Raw genomic sequence first — 16,236 nt, 5'->3', positions numbered from 1 at the left:
AGAGTTAATGACCTGATTAAATATCTCATAAGTATTGAATGGTTTATCCCTATTTGCCCTATAAATTTCACCTTTTCAATGTGCAGTTTTACCAGCGTAAAGTTTTTTGAAAATCTAACTATCACATTATAGCAGAAGTGTCTACTTTTACTATTATCAACTAAAACATCTTTTTGGCCTCCTAATAAACTGTTTTGTTAGAAATATAGTTGCACTGTATCTTCCCAGGTAGTTTTAATTGACTTTCTACAAATCGCCAAATTTAATTGTTCCTAGATAGTTGCATGTTTTAAAGAAATCCAGGAAAAATACTCCTAAATATGACAAAAATATCTGATGCAATTCCTTGCTCATATTATTATTCTTGTAAATTATTTTTCTTTAATTTCTAAATAATACATGTATTTTCTTTTTTTAAGGATAAGACTCAAATTTCAATACACAATAAATTGAAGAAATAGATAAGTTTGGACTTGCAAATGTTCTAGTCAGATTATCACAGGGCAAACCGCAAAATTGAGGCTCAGCCCGGGATGCCATGTGGGTTCTTGCCTTCATGCAGGAAGGAATTCAAGAGCAAGCCAACAGAGTAAAGTGAAAGCAAGTTTATTGAAAAGTCAAGGAATAAAAAGGTGCCTACTCATAGGCAGAGTAGCAGCATGAGCTTACCACATACTTGTGGTTGTTATTTCTTGATTATATGCTAAACAAGGAGTGAATTCTTCATGTTTTCTGGGAAAGGTGAGGGGAGTTCCAGGAACAGAGGGGTCCTCACCTTTTCAGACCATATAGGGTAACTTCTGGACTTTGCCATGGCATTTGTAAACTGTCATGGTGCTGGTGGGAGTTTCCTTTGGTATGTTAATGTATTCTAATTATAATGAGCAGTGAGGACCACCAGAGGTGGCTTTCATTGCCACGATGGTTTTGGTAGGTTTCAGTCAGCTTATTTACCACATCCTGTTTTATCAGTGGAGTCTTTGTTCCGTGTATCTTTTGAAACAAGTCCGGCTGAATTCCTATCTCAGGAATATTCAAGGGCATTTTGAAAAACATACATGCTTGGGTTGAAACTCCAGATTTCAGATTTTTAGTATAATCGAGATATGCCTTTTTCTTATGTCTATGTTTTAGTTAATTTTGGCATAGTTATAAGTAATTAATATATGACAATAACATAAGCATAAAATTAGAAAAACATTTAGAATTTAGGCTGATTTTCTTTCCAATCTGCATTCCTCATATATGTCCTGTGTCCTCTCTCTAGTACAAAAAGGGTTTCCAGTTCATTGTGTATCATTCCATAGGTAGACACATATATGACCATATATTATTTTTATTAATTACTATTCTGCATCTTACTTTTATTAATGTTGTTATGGTAAAATTTAAAACACATACACATAGCCATAGGCAAGATAACCACAAGGAAACAAGGTATGATAAATTGAACACCTGTGTGACCACTTGCCAGTTCAGGATATAGACCAATGTCAGCACGCTCAGAAGCCCTTTGCATTCCCATTTCCAAACAAAAAGTCCTCCTTCCACCTGAATGTAATTACTATCTTATCTTGTAGTAATACTCTTCATACTTTCATTTATTTATAAGTTCTAAAGAAATGTGTAAACAGTGTACATTAATTTTAAACTGCTTATTCTACTGAGTTTGGCCTCCAGTGAGTTTTGTGTTTATGACACATTCCTGTCTCTCATTTTTATTGACATATAGTATTTCATTGTGCCATCTTACTGCAGTGTGTTTAGCCGTATCAGGACTGATGGGCACCTATTTGGATTCTCTCACATCTGATGCTGTAATGGAGATGGCTATAGAAATCTACTTGTCTTCCTGTGCGAAGCTCTAATTGATTCTATACCCAGGAACTGCTGCGTTGTAGCAAGTAAATTCCAAATTTACTAGAAAATAACACATGACTTCCAAAGAGTATGAAATTTGCACTCTATTGGAAGACTTTGGAAGTCATAATGATCAAATTTATCATCCACACAATTTTTCTGTGTATTTCTTTTATTATTTTTAAAGTTTCACAATTCTGATATATATAGTGCATGGTGGTGTTACTTTACATTTCTCTGGTTTTTAGAATAATATTTAATACTCTATTTTATATTAACATAGCATAGTTCATTAATCCATTCTACTTTGGGACATTTTCAGTTTCTGACTATTTTGAGTAATGCTGCTATGAATTTTCTTCTACACATCTATGATACGTTTTCTTAAACTTTTATCTTTTTTATGTTTACACACATATGTGTACATATGTGTATATGTATTGCTGTACACATACATAAGCATGCATGTTATATATTAGCATATATGTAATATATAATATATTGAAGTATATATAGAAATTACATATATTTTTATATAATATTCATAAATACACATGAGTAATATGTTTATAGATAAGTGTATATAAAATATACATGTCTTTAAAAGATATATAACTGAGTATATATAATTCATATATACTTAAGCGTATGTAAATATACATTTACATATATTTCTATTACTATATGTAAGTATATTTAAGTATTATATATGTATATGTACATATACTTACATATAATTTAAGTTATCTCATGTATGTTTGCATATATAATCTGTCTATACATTAGGTAATTCTTCCAAAAAGTTATAAAAATTTGCATCCCAGTAACAGTATGCGAGAATGTGTTTGCCATTTTGTACCAGAAAGCACTTTGTGCTCTGAACATGTAGATAGTTGCCAAACATGTAAGTGAATATTTATTTCTGAATGCCATGTCATTTTACTTTCTCTTAAGGGAAGTCAACATTATTACATGAACATTTCAGATGTCATCTCCTTTGATATTTTGGTTTCAGCCATGAAAACAGGAAATCAAAGTTTTGGGACAGATTTTCTACTTGTTGGTCTTTTCCAATATGGCTGGATAAACTCTCTTCTCTTTGTCGTCATTGCCACCCTCTTTACAGTTGCTCTGACAGGAAATATCATGCTGATCCACCTCATTCGACTGAACACCAGACTCCACACTCCAATGTACTTTCTGCTCAGTCAGCTCTCCATTGTTGACCTCATGTACATCTCCACCACAGTGCCCAAGATGGCAGTCAACTTCCTCTCACAGAGTAAGACCATTAGATTTTTGGGCTGTGAGATTCAAACGTATGTGTTCTTGGCCCTTGGTGGAACTGAAGCCCTTCTCCTTGGTTTTATGTCTTATGATCGCTATGTAGCTATCTGTCACCCTTTACATTATCCTATGCTTATGAGCAAGAAGATCTGCTGCCTCATGGTTGCATGTGCATGGGCCAGTGGTTCTATCAATGCTTTCATACATACATTGTATGTGTTTCAACTTCCATTCTGTAGGTCTCGGCTCATTAACCACTTTTTCTGTGAAGTTCCAGCTCTACTATCATTGGTGTGTCAGGACACCTCCCAGTATGAGCATACAGTCCTCCTGAGTGGACTTATTATCCTGCTGCTACCATTCCTAGCCATTCTGGCTTCCTATGCTCGTGTGCTTATTGTGGTATTCCAGATGAGCTCAGGAAAAGGACAGGCAAAAGCTGTTTCCACTTGTTCCTCCCACCTGATTGTGGCAAGCCTGTTCTATGCAACCACTCTCTTTACCTACACAAGGCCACACTCCTTGCGTTCCCCTTCACGGGATAAGGCGGTGGCAGTATTTTACACCATTGTCACACCTCTACTGAACCCATTTATCTACAGCCTGAGAAATAAGGAAGTGACGGGGGCAGTGAGGAGACTGTTGGGATATTGGATATGCTGTAGAAAATATGACTTCAGATCTCTGTATTGATTGAGCATTAACAACATAAAAAGCTGTTCCTGAAAACTATCTGGAAAGATATAAATATGTGTTTTCTGTATAGAAGTCACAAAAACAGTGTTTATCAATCTTGTTTAACTTGTAAAGCAATAGAATTCAGGCTTCTCAAATCTGTGTTCCCCTGGCATTTTAATGCTTTTACTTGCCCTCTTGAATACTCTGAAATGTGAACCATAAAAATAAAATCTACTTAAACATTTAACCTCAAGATAATCTATATAACAACCAAAGTTAACAGAGAGAAAAATGCATAATTCATTTATTCCTTCTTTCACTCAGGTGTTTTAATGCTTTAATTTGTGTGTGACACTGTTACAGACACTGGTCATGTGAGAGTAAACAAAAATAAAAGCTGACAGAAATCTCTGCTGATCGGCAAACTTAATTTCTGTTCCTGTTTTTCTTTCGTGGTTTTCATGCTTGATTAATAATGTTTCTTTAAGAAAATCCAGTGATTGAAATTTATTAATATTGAATAATGTATTAACAGGAAATAAATTGCTGTTTTCTTATCTTGAGGAAGAGTCAAAGCTTACAGCATCTGAAGGGAAAATCATGACAGGTGGCAGTAGAAAAGAGAGTAGGGTGAAACAAAGACAGGAGTATCTATTGATGTGACTCTTTTCCTTCTGCACCATAACACCTTTTGTGCATGCAAACACACCACACACACCACACACACACACACACACACACACACACATACACATGAGGTGCACACCCGGGGTCACCCAGGCACTTCTGACAAGTTCCTTTAAGGGGGATTACACAACTGCTTTTCCCTCTGCCTCTATTTTCAGAAAATATTCTCTTAAGACACAATGCACATCATCCATTCATTTCTTTCTTTCTTTCTTTCTTTGTTTGTTTTTTTGTTTTTTTGAGATAGAGTCTTGTTCTCTCTCCCAGGCTGGAGTGCAGTGGCTTGAGCTTGGCTCACTGCAACCTCTGCCTCTCGGGTTCAAGCGATTCTCCTGCCTCAGCCTCCCAAGTAGTTGAGATTATAGGCACCCGCCACCACACCCGGCTAATTTTTGTATTTTTAGTAGAGACTGGGTTTCACCATGTTGCTCAGGCTGGTTTCGAACTCCTGATCTCAAGTGATCCTTCTGCCTTGGCCTCCCAAAGTGCTGGGATTACAGGCATGAGCCACTGCGCCCAGCCTCAGTCATTTATTAATACAAAATTAATATATCAAATTATTGTTATTGATACTATTGATGTTTTTTAATATCAATATTCCATTATTAAACATTTGATTATTTTTTATTTAATCAATTTGTCCAGAAATACCAGCTTTTGATTTCTATTTTTTCTTTTTCCTCCCCCCTTACTTCATTGACCTCCTATAATTACCTACCTATTTAAATATGAATCTCAAACAGCTCTTTATATATTATTTTTGAGAATCCTAGTATTATTATTAAAAAATAATTTCACAATGTCTTTTACTTCCTAACCAGTTGTAAGTTCTCCTCCTCTTCCTCCTCCTCCTCCTCCTTCTCCTCCTCGTCCTTCCTTCCTCCTTCCTCTTCCTCTTCTTCTTCTTCCTTCTTTCTTCTCTTTCTTTTTCTCCTTCTCCTCATCCTCCTCCTCTCGTTCTCCTTCTTCTTCCTTTTAAATCTCTTCTCATTACTGTGTATCATATCAGAAATCAAGACTTTCTGTTACAGAAAGTAGAAAGGAGAAAGAGGAACAAACGTTTGTATGTAAAAAGCATATATGTGGTGCTTTTTATTCATCGCATAAAGTAAACCATGAATAATCATAATAACCATAAATAATAATAAACTTTATAATATAAAAGGAGAATATGACTCCACTTTTATAGATAATTAAACTGAATGTCAGAGAGTTTATGTAACTTACCCTAAATCATAAAACTAAGAAGTTTTAAGATTAGAAGAGTTCAATGGAACCATCCTGCTTTTGGAAGAATACCTTTTGGGACAAGACATTTTTATTTATTTATTTTTTTAGTATACTTTAAGTTCTAGGGTACATGTGCACACTGTGCAGGTTTGTTACATAGGTATACATATGCCATGTTGGTTTGCTGCACCCATCAACTTGTCATTTACATTAGATATTTCTCCTAGTGCTATCCTTCCCCCAGCCCGCCACCCCCCAACAGGCCCAGGTGAGTGATGTTCCCCACCCTGTATCCAAGTGTTCTCGTTGTTCAATTCCCACCTATGACTGAGAACATATGGTGTTTGGTTTTCTGTCCTTGTGATAGTTTGCTGAGAATGATGGTTTCCAGCTCCATCCATGTCCCTGCAAAGGACATGAACTCATCCTTTTTTATGGCTGCATAGTATTCCATGGTGTATATGTGCCACATTTTCTTAATCCAGTCTATCATTGATGGACATTTGGGTTGGTTCCAAGTCTTTGCTATTGTGAGTGGTGCTGCAATAAACATACATGTGCATGTGTCTTTATAGCAGCATGATTTATAATCCTTTGGGTATATACCCAGTAATGGGATGGCTGGGTCAAATGGTATTTCTAGTTCTAGATCCCTGAGGAATCGCCACACCGTCTTCCACAATGGTTGAACTAATTTATACTTCCACCAACAGTGTAAAAGTGTTCCTATTTCTCCACATCCTCTCCAACATCTGTTGTTTCCTGACTTTTTAATGATCACCATTCTAACTGGCATGAGATGGTATCTCATTGTAGTTTTGATTTGCATTCCTCTGATGACCAGTGATGATGAGCATTTTTTCATGTGTCTTTTGGCTGCATAAATGTCTTCTTTTGAGAAGTGTCTGTTCATATCCTTTGCCCATTTTTTGATGGGGTTGTTTGTTTTTTTCTTGTAAATTTGTTTAAGTTCTTCATAGATTCTGGATATTAGCCCTTTGTCAGATGGGTAGATTGCAAAACTTTTCTCCCATTCTGTAGGTTGCCTGTTCACTCTGATGGTAGTTTCTTTTGCTGTGCAAAAGCTCTTTAGTTTAATTAGATCCCATTTGTCAATTTTGGCTTTTGTTGCCATTGCTTTTGGTGTTTTAGTCATGAAGTCTTCATGGGACAAGGCATTTTTATAACACACGTTCCCCTATGTTATTACTAGCTCTTTCTTGACACATTGGTTATTAACGAAGTGTAGGCTAGCAGGATTGGATGCTTTCCCAAGAAGGAGATAATTACTTTACAAATGCTATCTCATTTAACAATAGTTTAATGCAGACCTCACTTTCAAATTAGTCATATCCTGATGTTAGCAGTATATTAGCAAAACAGGCCATTTTCTGCCAGGATTAAATATCTCCAGATTTGAAAATAATCTGCAGAAATGTAGAAAGTATTTGGTAATCTTTTTTCTCCTAAATGTGATCCAGTTGGCATTTTCAGAGCCTGAAGCTAAGGGCTTTATTCAGATGCCTTGCATTTTATACCAGCAGCAAAAGCACCGATGAGATCTACATGGTGATCTAGGGGGCCAGAGCCATGGAATACTAGGAACCTTCTACATGATGGCTGCTCCTGATGCAGATTATTGCTAAGACTCTGAGACTGAGTGCATACAACATGGGAGGTGTTCTCTGAAGCTTTTGGGTTAATTCCGCCAGGTTTTTCACTTCCTGGCCAACTCCTATGCAGAGCTATACTTCAGTCAGTTACTGAATGCTTATGTTTTGGTCATGTACTACAGCATTGTAATAACCTGCCAGAATTAAGAAAACCTGTGTTGCCAGGGAGGATGTTTTATTTTTTTATTTCCAAAATTATTTCCATAATTTTAAGGATTTCCTCAAAATTAATAGCATTTTGTAAACAAAGTATCTGGATCTCCCCTAATAATTTAATAACTATTCCATTTTATAGTCTCTCATATACATTTTATAAAATTTGTAAAACATGACATTTGCCTGTCAATTAACATGTATACGTATGTAACTAACCTGCACATTGTGCACATGTACCCTAAAACTTAAAGTATAATAATAATTAAAAAACAAACAAACAAACAAAAAACATGGTCTCTGAGATCACCTTCACTTTCATATTGTATTCCATGGCAACAATGTAATAGTTTTGTAATAGTTTTTCTTGTTATGCATCATGAAGAATCTTGGGGAAAAACCCAAAACTTGTGTGTATATAGGATTTTTCCCCCCTTTCTTTTGGGTTACTTCTTAGAATGCAACTTGGATCATATTCAATAGTACCAAGGGACAAGACTAACTCTACAGTTTTCATCCTATATTGTCAACCCGATTTTATAAAGATTTTTTATTTTTACTCTAAAATTAATCTTCACTATATTCCAACTGGCAAAGCATATTATAAAGAAACACATAAATTTCTAGGTGAGTCACTAGAAGATATACAAAGGGATGTAAAACTTGTAGAAGAGTTACTCACGTAACTTTATTTATTCAGATCCATTGCAGCCCCAGATCCCAGGCTCTGGTGTAAGAGCTATTTTATCAACGTGGTACACGGAGCTATTTTATCACTGAGGAATCTTTATGGCTTCATGCATGCAGGAGGAGACAGGTCAGCTGGCCCTTTCTGAAAGAACCATTGTTCCTATGTATTTAACTCAAAGTAATCAATATTCCAATTTGTTGTTTGGGAGATGGCATGTCCTTCACTCCTTTACTGATAAATGACTATATAGATATAGTAATTTTCAGGCAAGAAATTTGGCACCTTTAAAGAGACTGTTGATTTTACCAAGTAAACAAATATAAACATATATTTATTTCTATATCAACTTATTTATAAATATATACTCATGTGATCTCCAAAGATAAAAAAATTAAATCCAAAAATTAACTGTGATACAATAGTTTCACATACCTGGAGACTGTTTTTTTACTTTGCTTTTTTTCAGTCTGAATCTTTTCTTTTCTTCAAATAAGGAGCAGAAGAATGTAGAGCAGACACTATTAAGGAGCACCAGCCATCGAGATCCAGGTTGGCAGGTCCCTGCAGTACTTTGGAAGTAGTGGCACCTAGGGATGGTGGAAGAAAGGTTGGTTGAGGCATTTATCCTGAGCCTGAAGGTTGTGCTCTCGGCTATCTAACAGAACTCAGCCAATTTGTTATAGTTTAAACCTGTTTTATTCCCATAAACATTGACATAATTTGATGATAGGGTAATGTCATCAATATTCTGCTTCCATATTCTCTTTCAGACACATTAAGTGAATTGGTTTAATCCTCATCTAGATAAAGTAAAATGAGTATAACTTCTTGTATAAGGTGTAAGAAAGGGGTCCAGTTTCAGTTTTCTGCATATGGCTAGACTTAAACTTCCACGCTATAATAGTGGGAGACTTTAACATCCCACTGTTAATATTACACAGATCAATGAGACTGAAAATTTACAAGGATATTCAGGACTGGAACTCAGCTCTGGACCAAGCAGACCGAATAGACATCTACAGACCTCTCCACCCCAAATCAATGGAATGTACATTCTTTTCAGCAACACATAACCCTTATTCTAAAATTGACCACATAATTGGAAGTCAAACACTCCTCGGCAAATGCAAAAGGGCAGAAGTAATAGCAAACAGTCTCTGAGACCACAGTGCAATCAAATTAGAACTCAGGGTTAAGGGACTCACTCAAAACTGTACAACTACATGGAAACTGAACAACCTGCTCCTGAATGAATACTGGGTAAATAACGAAATTAAGGCTTTAAATAAATAAGTTGTTTGAAACCAGTGAGAACAGAGACATAACATACCAGAAGATCTGGGACACAGCTAAAGCGGTGTTTAGAGGAAAACTGATAGCACTAAATGCCCACATTAGAAAAGGGGAAAAATCTAAAATTGACACACTAACATCACAATTAAAAGAAATAGAGAAGCAAGAGCAAACAAATTCAAATGACTGCAGAAGACAAGAAATAACCAAGATCAGAGTTTAACTGAAAGAGATGGAGACATGAAAAACCCTTCAAAAAAATCAGTGAATCCAGGAGCTGGTTTTTTGAAAAGATTAACAAAATAGACAACTAGCAGACAAATAAAGAAGAAAAGAGAGAAGAATCAAATAGACACAATAAAAAATGATAAAGGGGATATCACCACTGATCCCACAGAAATACAAACTCGCGTCAGAGAATACTATAAACATCTCTATGCAAATAAACTAGAAAACCCGGAAGAAATGGATAAATTCCTGGACACATACACTCTCTCAAGACTAAACCAGGAAGAAGTCGAATCCCTAAATAGACCAATAACAAGTTCTGAAATTGAGGCAGTAATTAATAGCCTACAAAAAAAAAAAAAAAAAAACAAAAAAACCCCAGGACCAGACAGATTCACAGCCAAATTCAACCAGAGGTACAAAGAAGAGTTGGTACCATTCATTCTGAAACTATTCCAAACAATAGAAAAAGAGGAACTCCTCCTTAACTCATTTTATGAGGCAAGCATCATCCTGATTCCAAAACTTGGCAGAGACACAACAAAAAAACAAAATTTCAGGCCAATATCCCCAATGAACATTGATGTGAAAATCCTCAATAAAATACTGGAAAGCCGAATCCAGCAGTACATCAAAAAGCTTATCCACCACGGTCAAGTTGGCTTCATCCCTGGTATGCATGGTTGATTCAACATATGCAAATAAATAAGTGCAATCCATCAAATAAACAGAACCAATGACAAAAGCCACATGATTATCTTGATAGATGCAGGAAAGGCTTTCAATAAAATTCAACACCCCTTCATGCTAAAAACACTCAATAAATTAGGTATTGATGAAATATGTCTCAAATTAATAAAAGCTATTTATGACAAACACATACCCAATGTCACACTGAATGGGCAAAATCTGGAGGCATCCCCTTTGAAAACCATAACAAGACAAAAAATGCCCTCTCTCACCACTCCTGGGCAACATAGTATTGGAAGTTCTGGCCAGGGCAATTAGGCAAGAGAAAGAAATAAAGGATATTCAAATAGGAAGGGAGGAAGTCCAATTGCCTCTGTTTGCAGATGACATAATTGTATACTTAGAAATCCCCATCATCTCCACCCAAAAACTCCTTAAGCTGATAAGCAACTTCAGCAAAACCTCAGGATACAAAATCAATGTGCAAAAATCACTAGCATTCTTATACATCAATAATAGACAAACAGAGAGCCAAATCATGAGTGAACTCCCATTCACAATTGCTACAAAGAAAATAAAATACCTAGGAATACAACTTACAAGCAATGTGCAGGGCCTGTTAAAGGAGAACTACAAAAAGTGGGCGAAGGATATGAACAGACACTTCTCAAAAGAAGATATTTATGTGGCCAATAAACATTTGAAAAAAAGCTCATTATCACTAGTCATTAGAGAAATGCAAATCAAAACCACAATAAGATATCTTCTCATGCCAGTTAGAATGGTGATCATTAAAATGTCGGGAAACAACAGATGCTGGTGAGCAGTGGAGAAATAGGAAAGCTTTTACACTACTAGTGGGAGTGTAAATTAGTTCAACCATTGTGGGAGACAGTGTGGCAATTGCTCAAGGATTTAGAACCAGAAATACCATTTGCTCTAGCAATCCCATTCCTGGGTATATACCCAAAGGATTATAAATCGCTCTAGTATAAAGACACATACACACGTATGTTTATGGCAGCACCATTTACAATAGCTAAGGCTGGGAACCAACCCAAATGCCCATCAATGATAGACTGGATAAAGCAAATGTGGCACATAGACATCATGGAATACTCTGCAGCCATGAAAAAGAACGAGTTCATATCCTTTGCAGGGACATGGATGAAGCTGGAAACCATCATTCTCTAGCCAACTAACACAGGAATAGAAAACTAAACATCTCACTCATAAGCGAGAGTTGAACAGTGAGAACACGTGGACACATGGAGGGGAACATCACACACCAGAACCTTTGTCGGGGGGCCAAGAGGAGGGATAGCATTAGGACAAATACCTAATGCATGCGGGGCTTAAAACCTAGGTGATGGATTGATGGATGCAACAAACCACCATGGTACATGTATACCTACATAACAAACCTGCACATTCAGCACGTGTATCCCAGAACTTAAAGTATATTAAAAAAAAAAGTTATTTTGACAGAGAGAAAAAAGAGACCACATTTACATAATGTTTACTATGGTGTATTTTTATAATTGTTCTATTTTATTTTTATTTTTGTTAATCTCTTACTTGCCTAACTTATAAACTGAATGTTATCATAAGTATATATGGATCCAAAGAAATAGTGGAAATAGTGTATATGAGACTCAATATTATCCTCAGTTTCAGGCATTCCCTGGATGTCTTGGAATGCAACCCTGTGGATAAGGAGGAACTAATTCACTTATCCTTCTGCCGCCCTGCAGGAAGGATTGTAGGAATGCCCCATGGAAAAATACAATCAAACATCAACTGATTTCATCTTATTGGGGATCTTCCCACCATCCAGAATTGGCTTTCTCCTCTTCATTCTCCTTGTTCTCATTTTGTTATTGGCTTTAATTGGCAATCAGTCCATGATCCTTCTCATCTTCTTGGACACTCATCTCCACACGCCCATGTATTTCTTACTTAGTCAGCTCTACCTCATTGACCTAAATTACATCTCCACTATTGTCCCCAGATGTTTTCTGAGATTTTCTGTTTGGAAACAAGTCTATTTCCTTCATTGGGTGTGGAATTCAGAGTTTCTTCTTTGTGACTTTAGCAGCTGCAGAAATGCTGCCACTGACATCAATGGCCTGTGATCATTATGTAGCTGTTTGCTTTCCTCTCCACTATCCCATCCATATGAGCAAGATAGTATGTGCTGATGATAATAGGATCTTGGATAATGGGCTCTATCGACACTTGTGCTCACATTTCATATATGCCCCATATCCCTGTTGCTCAGCCAGGGCTGTGATGTCCCAGCCATGGTGACTCTGGCCTTCATGGACACCTGGGTCTATGAGTGCACAGTGTTTTTGAGCACAACCCTCTTTCTCATGTTTACCTTTATTGGTATTGCATGTTCCTATGGCCAGGTTCTCCTTACTGTCTACCACATTAAATCTGCAGAAGGGAGGAAGAAGGCCTGTTCGACCTGTAGCACCCACCTCACTGTAGTAACTTTCTACTATGCAATGTTTGCTTATACCTGTCTATATCCAAGATCCCTGCAATCTCCAACAGAGGACAAGGTTCTGGCTGTCTTCTACACCATCCTCACCTCAATGCTCAACCCCATCATCTACAGCCTGAGAAACAGGGAGGTGATGGGGGCCCTGACATGAGTGAGTCAGAGAATCTTCCCTGTGAAGATGAAGACAAACTTTCTGCCTTAGAGTCCAAGCACTAGCCTCACATCAACTTAGCAGTGTACAGCAGTTACGAAAAATAATATTCCATGCCAGGAGTGTGGAACAAAAATTACTCTAGAAAATTTTTTAAAATTGAGTCTTGACATTATAATTGCATATTCTAAGACATCTATGTTGTTTTGTTTTTGCTGTTTCTTTTTATCAAAATATAGATCATTTATTTTCCACTAAATTGTGGGCAGTAGGGTTTCATTAAAATTAAAATAATAAATGTTCAAACTAATCATAGCATTCAGCATAATAGTTATATGCCATTCATTTCTCATTATTATTAAGAATAATAAATTATTTAAGATTACTGAATCTAATTGAATATAAGATAGTATTGTATTTTCTCTCGACTGGTGGGTATAGCTTATTCTTTTTCCTAAAGTAATGATTTATTAATAAATTTACCTCAGGATAAATAATTATTTTTGGGGATAAGCCAATTTGTCTTTAGAAAAACAAGAGTTTCTTTACAAGAGATTCTATAGAAGTTACAGTCTACTGAGTGTGGAGTAGGTTATTTGAACCATTCCCCAGTCACATCACAACACACTCAATTTCTGCCCCCTTGGTTGCCACTGGTATTCTCATACAAGACATTCTGCCTGGACAATTTTATTTCTACTTATTTTTCTCATAAATCAACACATCTATACAGCTTGGGTTGGGGTCAAATTCTCTGCTCCACTATTTTTATACCTGCTTAGGCATGTGCCTAAAAGCATCAACATTATTTCCATAAAACTTATACTGTATTATATATTGAAAATTTGCTAAGAGAATGGGTTTTAAGTCCTCTTACTATAAAGATTGTAACTATGGAAAGTGCTGTATAATTTGAGTGTAGTAATCATTTCAACATGTAGTTGGATGTCAAACATCATGTTGTACAGTTTTAATAACATAAAATATGTGGCACATCTTTAATGAAATCAATAATCAATCAATCTAGACTGGCTTGAAATGTTCCTAGAACTATCTAATTAAAATATATTTTTATGATGTCATTTTCCTTAGTAGGGTACGTGATTCTCTCCACTGGCTAATTCACTCCTACATTGGCAGGATCACACTGTACCTGGAACTTTATGTTCTCTTCATCTTAAGTTGAATGCAGTTTTCTGAACAAGTTTTGAAAAGGCAGTCCTTCATTACATTAAGGATACAATTGGTTTTACCTTTAATGCATTGTTCTCTATCCTCACAAGTTTCTTTCACTGCGTGAATCCTCATTTCTCCCTTTTCTCAAGGTAAACATCAGGTATCATCTACATGAGGAAGCATGTTGAATGTGCTTGTTCAACTTTATATTCTACTCTCATACATCCTACTATTTCTAATAATAACATGTGTCATCACAATGTATTGTAATAATCTCTTTTCTCTATGGCTCCACAGACTATTATCTGTTACCATCAGTGGCTTGGTCTTTTCCTCTTCACATGCCCAGATGATGCTCTTAAGTACCTGTTCTATGTTCAAATTATTCATACCTCAAAGCATGTTTACGTATTCTTAGCCCATTGCATTTTCACATAATAATTAGAATCAACCAGCAAAATGTCTATAGGAAAAAAGTTTTGTGTCTCAGTGTGAATTCTTACCATCTAGAGCATGATTTGTGGGAAAATGAAATCTTTTCTATATTAAATCTCTTGATTCATTAATGAAACATATTTTACTACATATATATCTACTTATGAAGAGCAGAATCCCATCCATATCTAGGCAATAGTCATGGGAATGATTCCTGTAGATACTTTTTTTTAGACACCGTCTTACTGTGTTGCCAAGGCTGGTCTCAAACACCTCAGTGCAAGTCATGCTAAAACTATTCTCATAAAGTGAAGAAAACTAAATTGCTGGGTTTTTAGCCAAAAGCATAAACTTTTAGTAGAAGCATACACTAAGCATGAACCAGCTCGCCCGATAGCCTACTTCCGTATGACTGCTTACTGCTTAAAAGTCACGTAGCCCTTGTCACAGGGTCCTAACTAGCCTTAATTGTTTCTTTAGATATCATCTTTAATTTTAGGAAACCTCAAGTTTTCTATTTAAAATGTTTTCCGGATCCTGAATTCTAGTGGATCCACTGACGCAGGGGGTCTGTGGAGCTTGTCTGAGAAACTGACTCAGTGCAGGATGCAACATCTTCATCTCGCTGTCTAGTGACTCCATCACTCACTTCTCGACCAATCAGCAGTCCCCACACTTCAGCTCATCACCCGTCCAGACTCCTTAAAAACGTCATCTCCAAGTCTCTCCAGAAGGCTGATATGAGGCTTCCTTTCTTTTCTTTCTTCAGAGAGATGAAGCCAGCTGGACTTCCTGGGTCGGGTGGGGACTTAGGGAAATTTTCTGTCTTACAAGAGGATTATAAATGTACCAATCAGCACTCTGTAAAAATGCACCAATCTTGCTGCTGCTCAGTCTTCGGGTCCGCACCACCTTTAAGAGCTGTAGCAATCACCGCGAGGGTCCCAAGTCAGCGAGACCACGAACCCACCGGAAGGAACAAACTCCAGACATACTTCAGCTGACATATGATTATTAAACTCCTTCTCTGCTGCAACTCCCACTGTTCTGATGTTTTGGTCTGCTACCACTCAATGGGCAATTGAACCCCGTGGGCGTGTAACAATCCTCCTCCCTTGGTCTCCCCATAGGTGGAATTACAGGCCTGTGCCACCGTGCCCTGCTCTTTAACAAAAGATTTGGCATAATGGTTATCACTTGAATCTTGGATCTTTGGGACATTTGTATTTGGGCTTCTTTTTAAGTAAATGTAATTATGCATTTCATGTGCCTGCAAAGGACATGAAGCAACTATGTTGTTTAATGAATAATTCAAATGGACTGAACACAGACATTAAAAAATTTAAAATAAACAGGTCACTTTTATTTACATTCCTTGCTCTCATTTCTTCCTTCAGTATAAACCAAGTTGTGGCTACTCTATGCTTAGTGGTTTCTACTGAGGAAGTGTGAAATGCTCAATTCCCACTTCCAGAGCATTCTCAGGGAAAGC

General features: G+C 36.6%; 2 protein-coding genes and 1 pseudogene across 4 annotated transcripts in view; all 3 read left to right on the top strand.

The window, feature by feature from the left end:
• Positions 1-16,236, top strand: part of OR2L13 (olfactory receptor family 2 subfamily L member 13) — a 202,084-nt gene that overhangs the window by 25,277 nt on the left and 160,571 nt on the right. The gene's annotated exons all lie outside the window — the stretch shown is intronic.
• Positions 2,657-4,773, top strand: LOC469755 (olfactory receptor 2AK2). The gene has a single exon (XM_525139.7). The coding sequence runs from the start codon at positions 2,833-2,835 to the stop codon at positions 3,838-3,840; it is 1,008 nt and encodes a 335-aa protein (XP_525139.2). The 5' UTR covers positions 2,657-2,832; the 3' UTR covers positions 3,841-4,773.
• On the top strand, positions 12,035-13,184 carry LOC104004834 (olfactory receptor 2L3-like; annotated as a pseudogene).

This window comes from Pan troglodytes, chromosome 1 (genome assembly GCF_028858775.2).
Source record: "Pan troglodytes isolate AG18354 chromosome 1, NHGRI_mPanTro3-v2.0_pri, whole genome shotgun sequence".
Taxonomy (NCBI): Eukaryota; Metazoa; Chordata; class Mammalia; order Primates; family Hominidae; genus Pan; species Pan troglodytes.
Note: the sequence above shows the minus strand (reverse complement) of the source record. Positions and strands in the feature narration are given on the sequence as shown.

What these genes read in the sequence shown, in the direction of transcription:
- LOC469755 (XM_525139.7), top strand. Translation starts at nt 2,833, where the DNA reads ATGAACATTTCAGATGTCATCTCCTTTGATATTTTGGTTTCAGCCATG.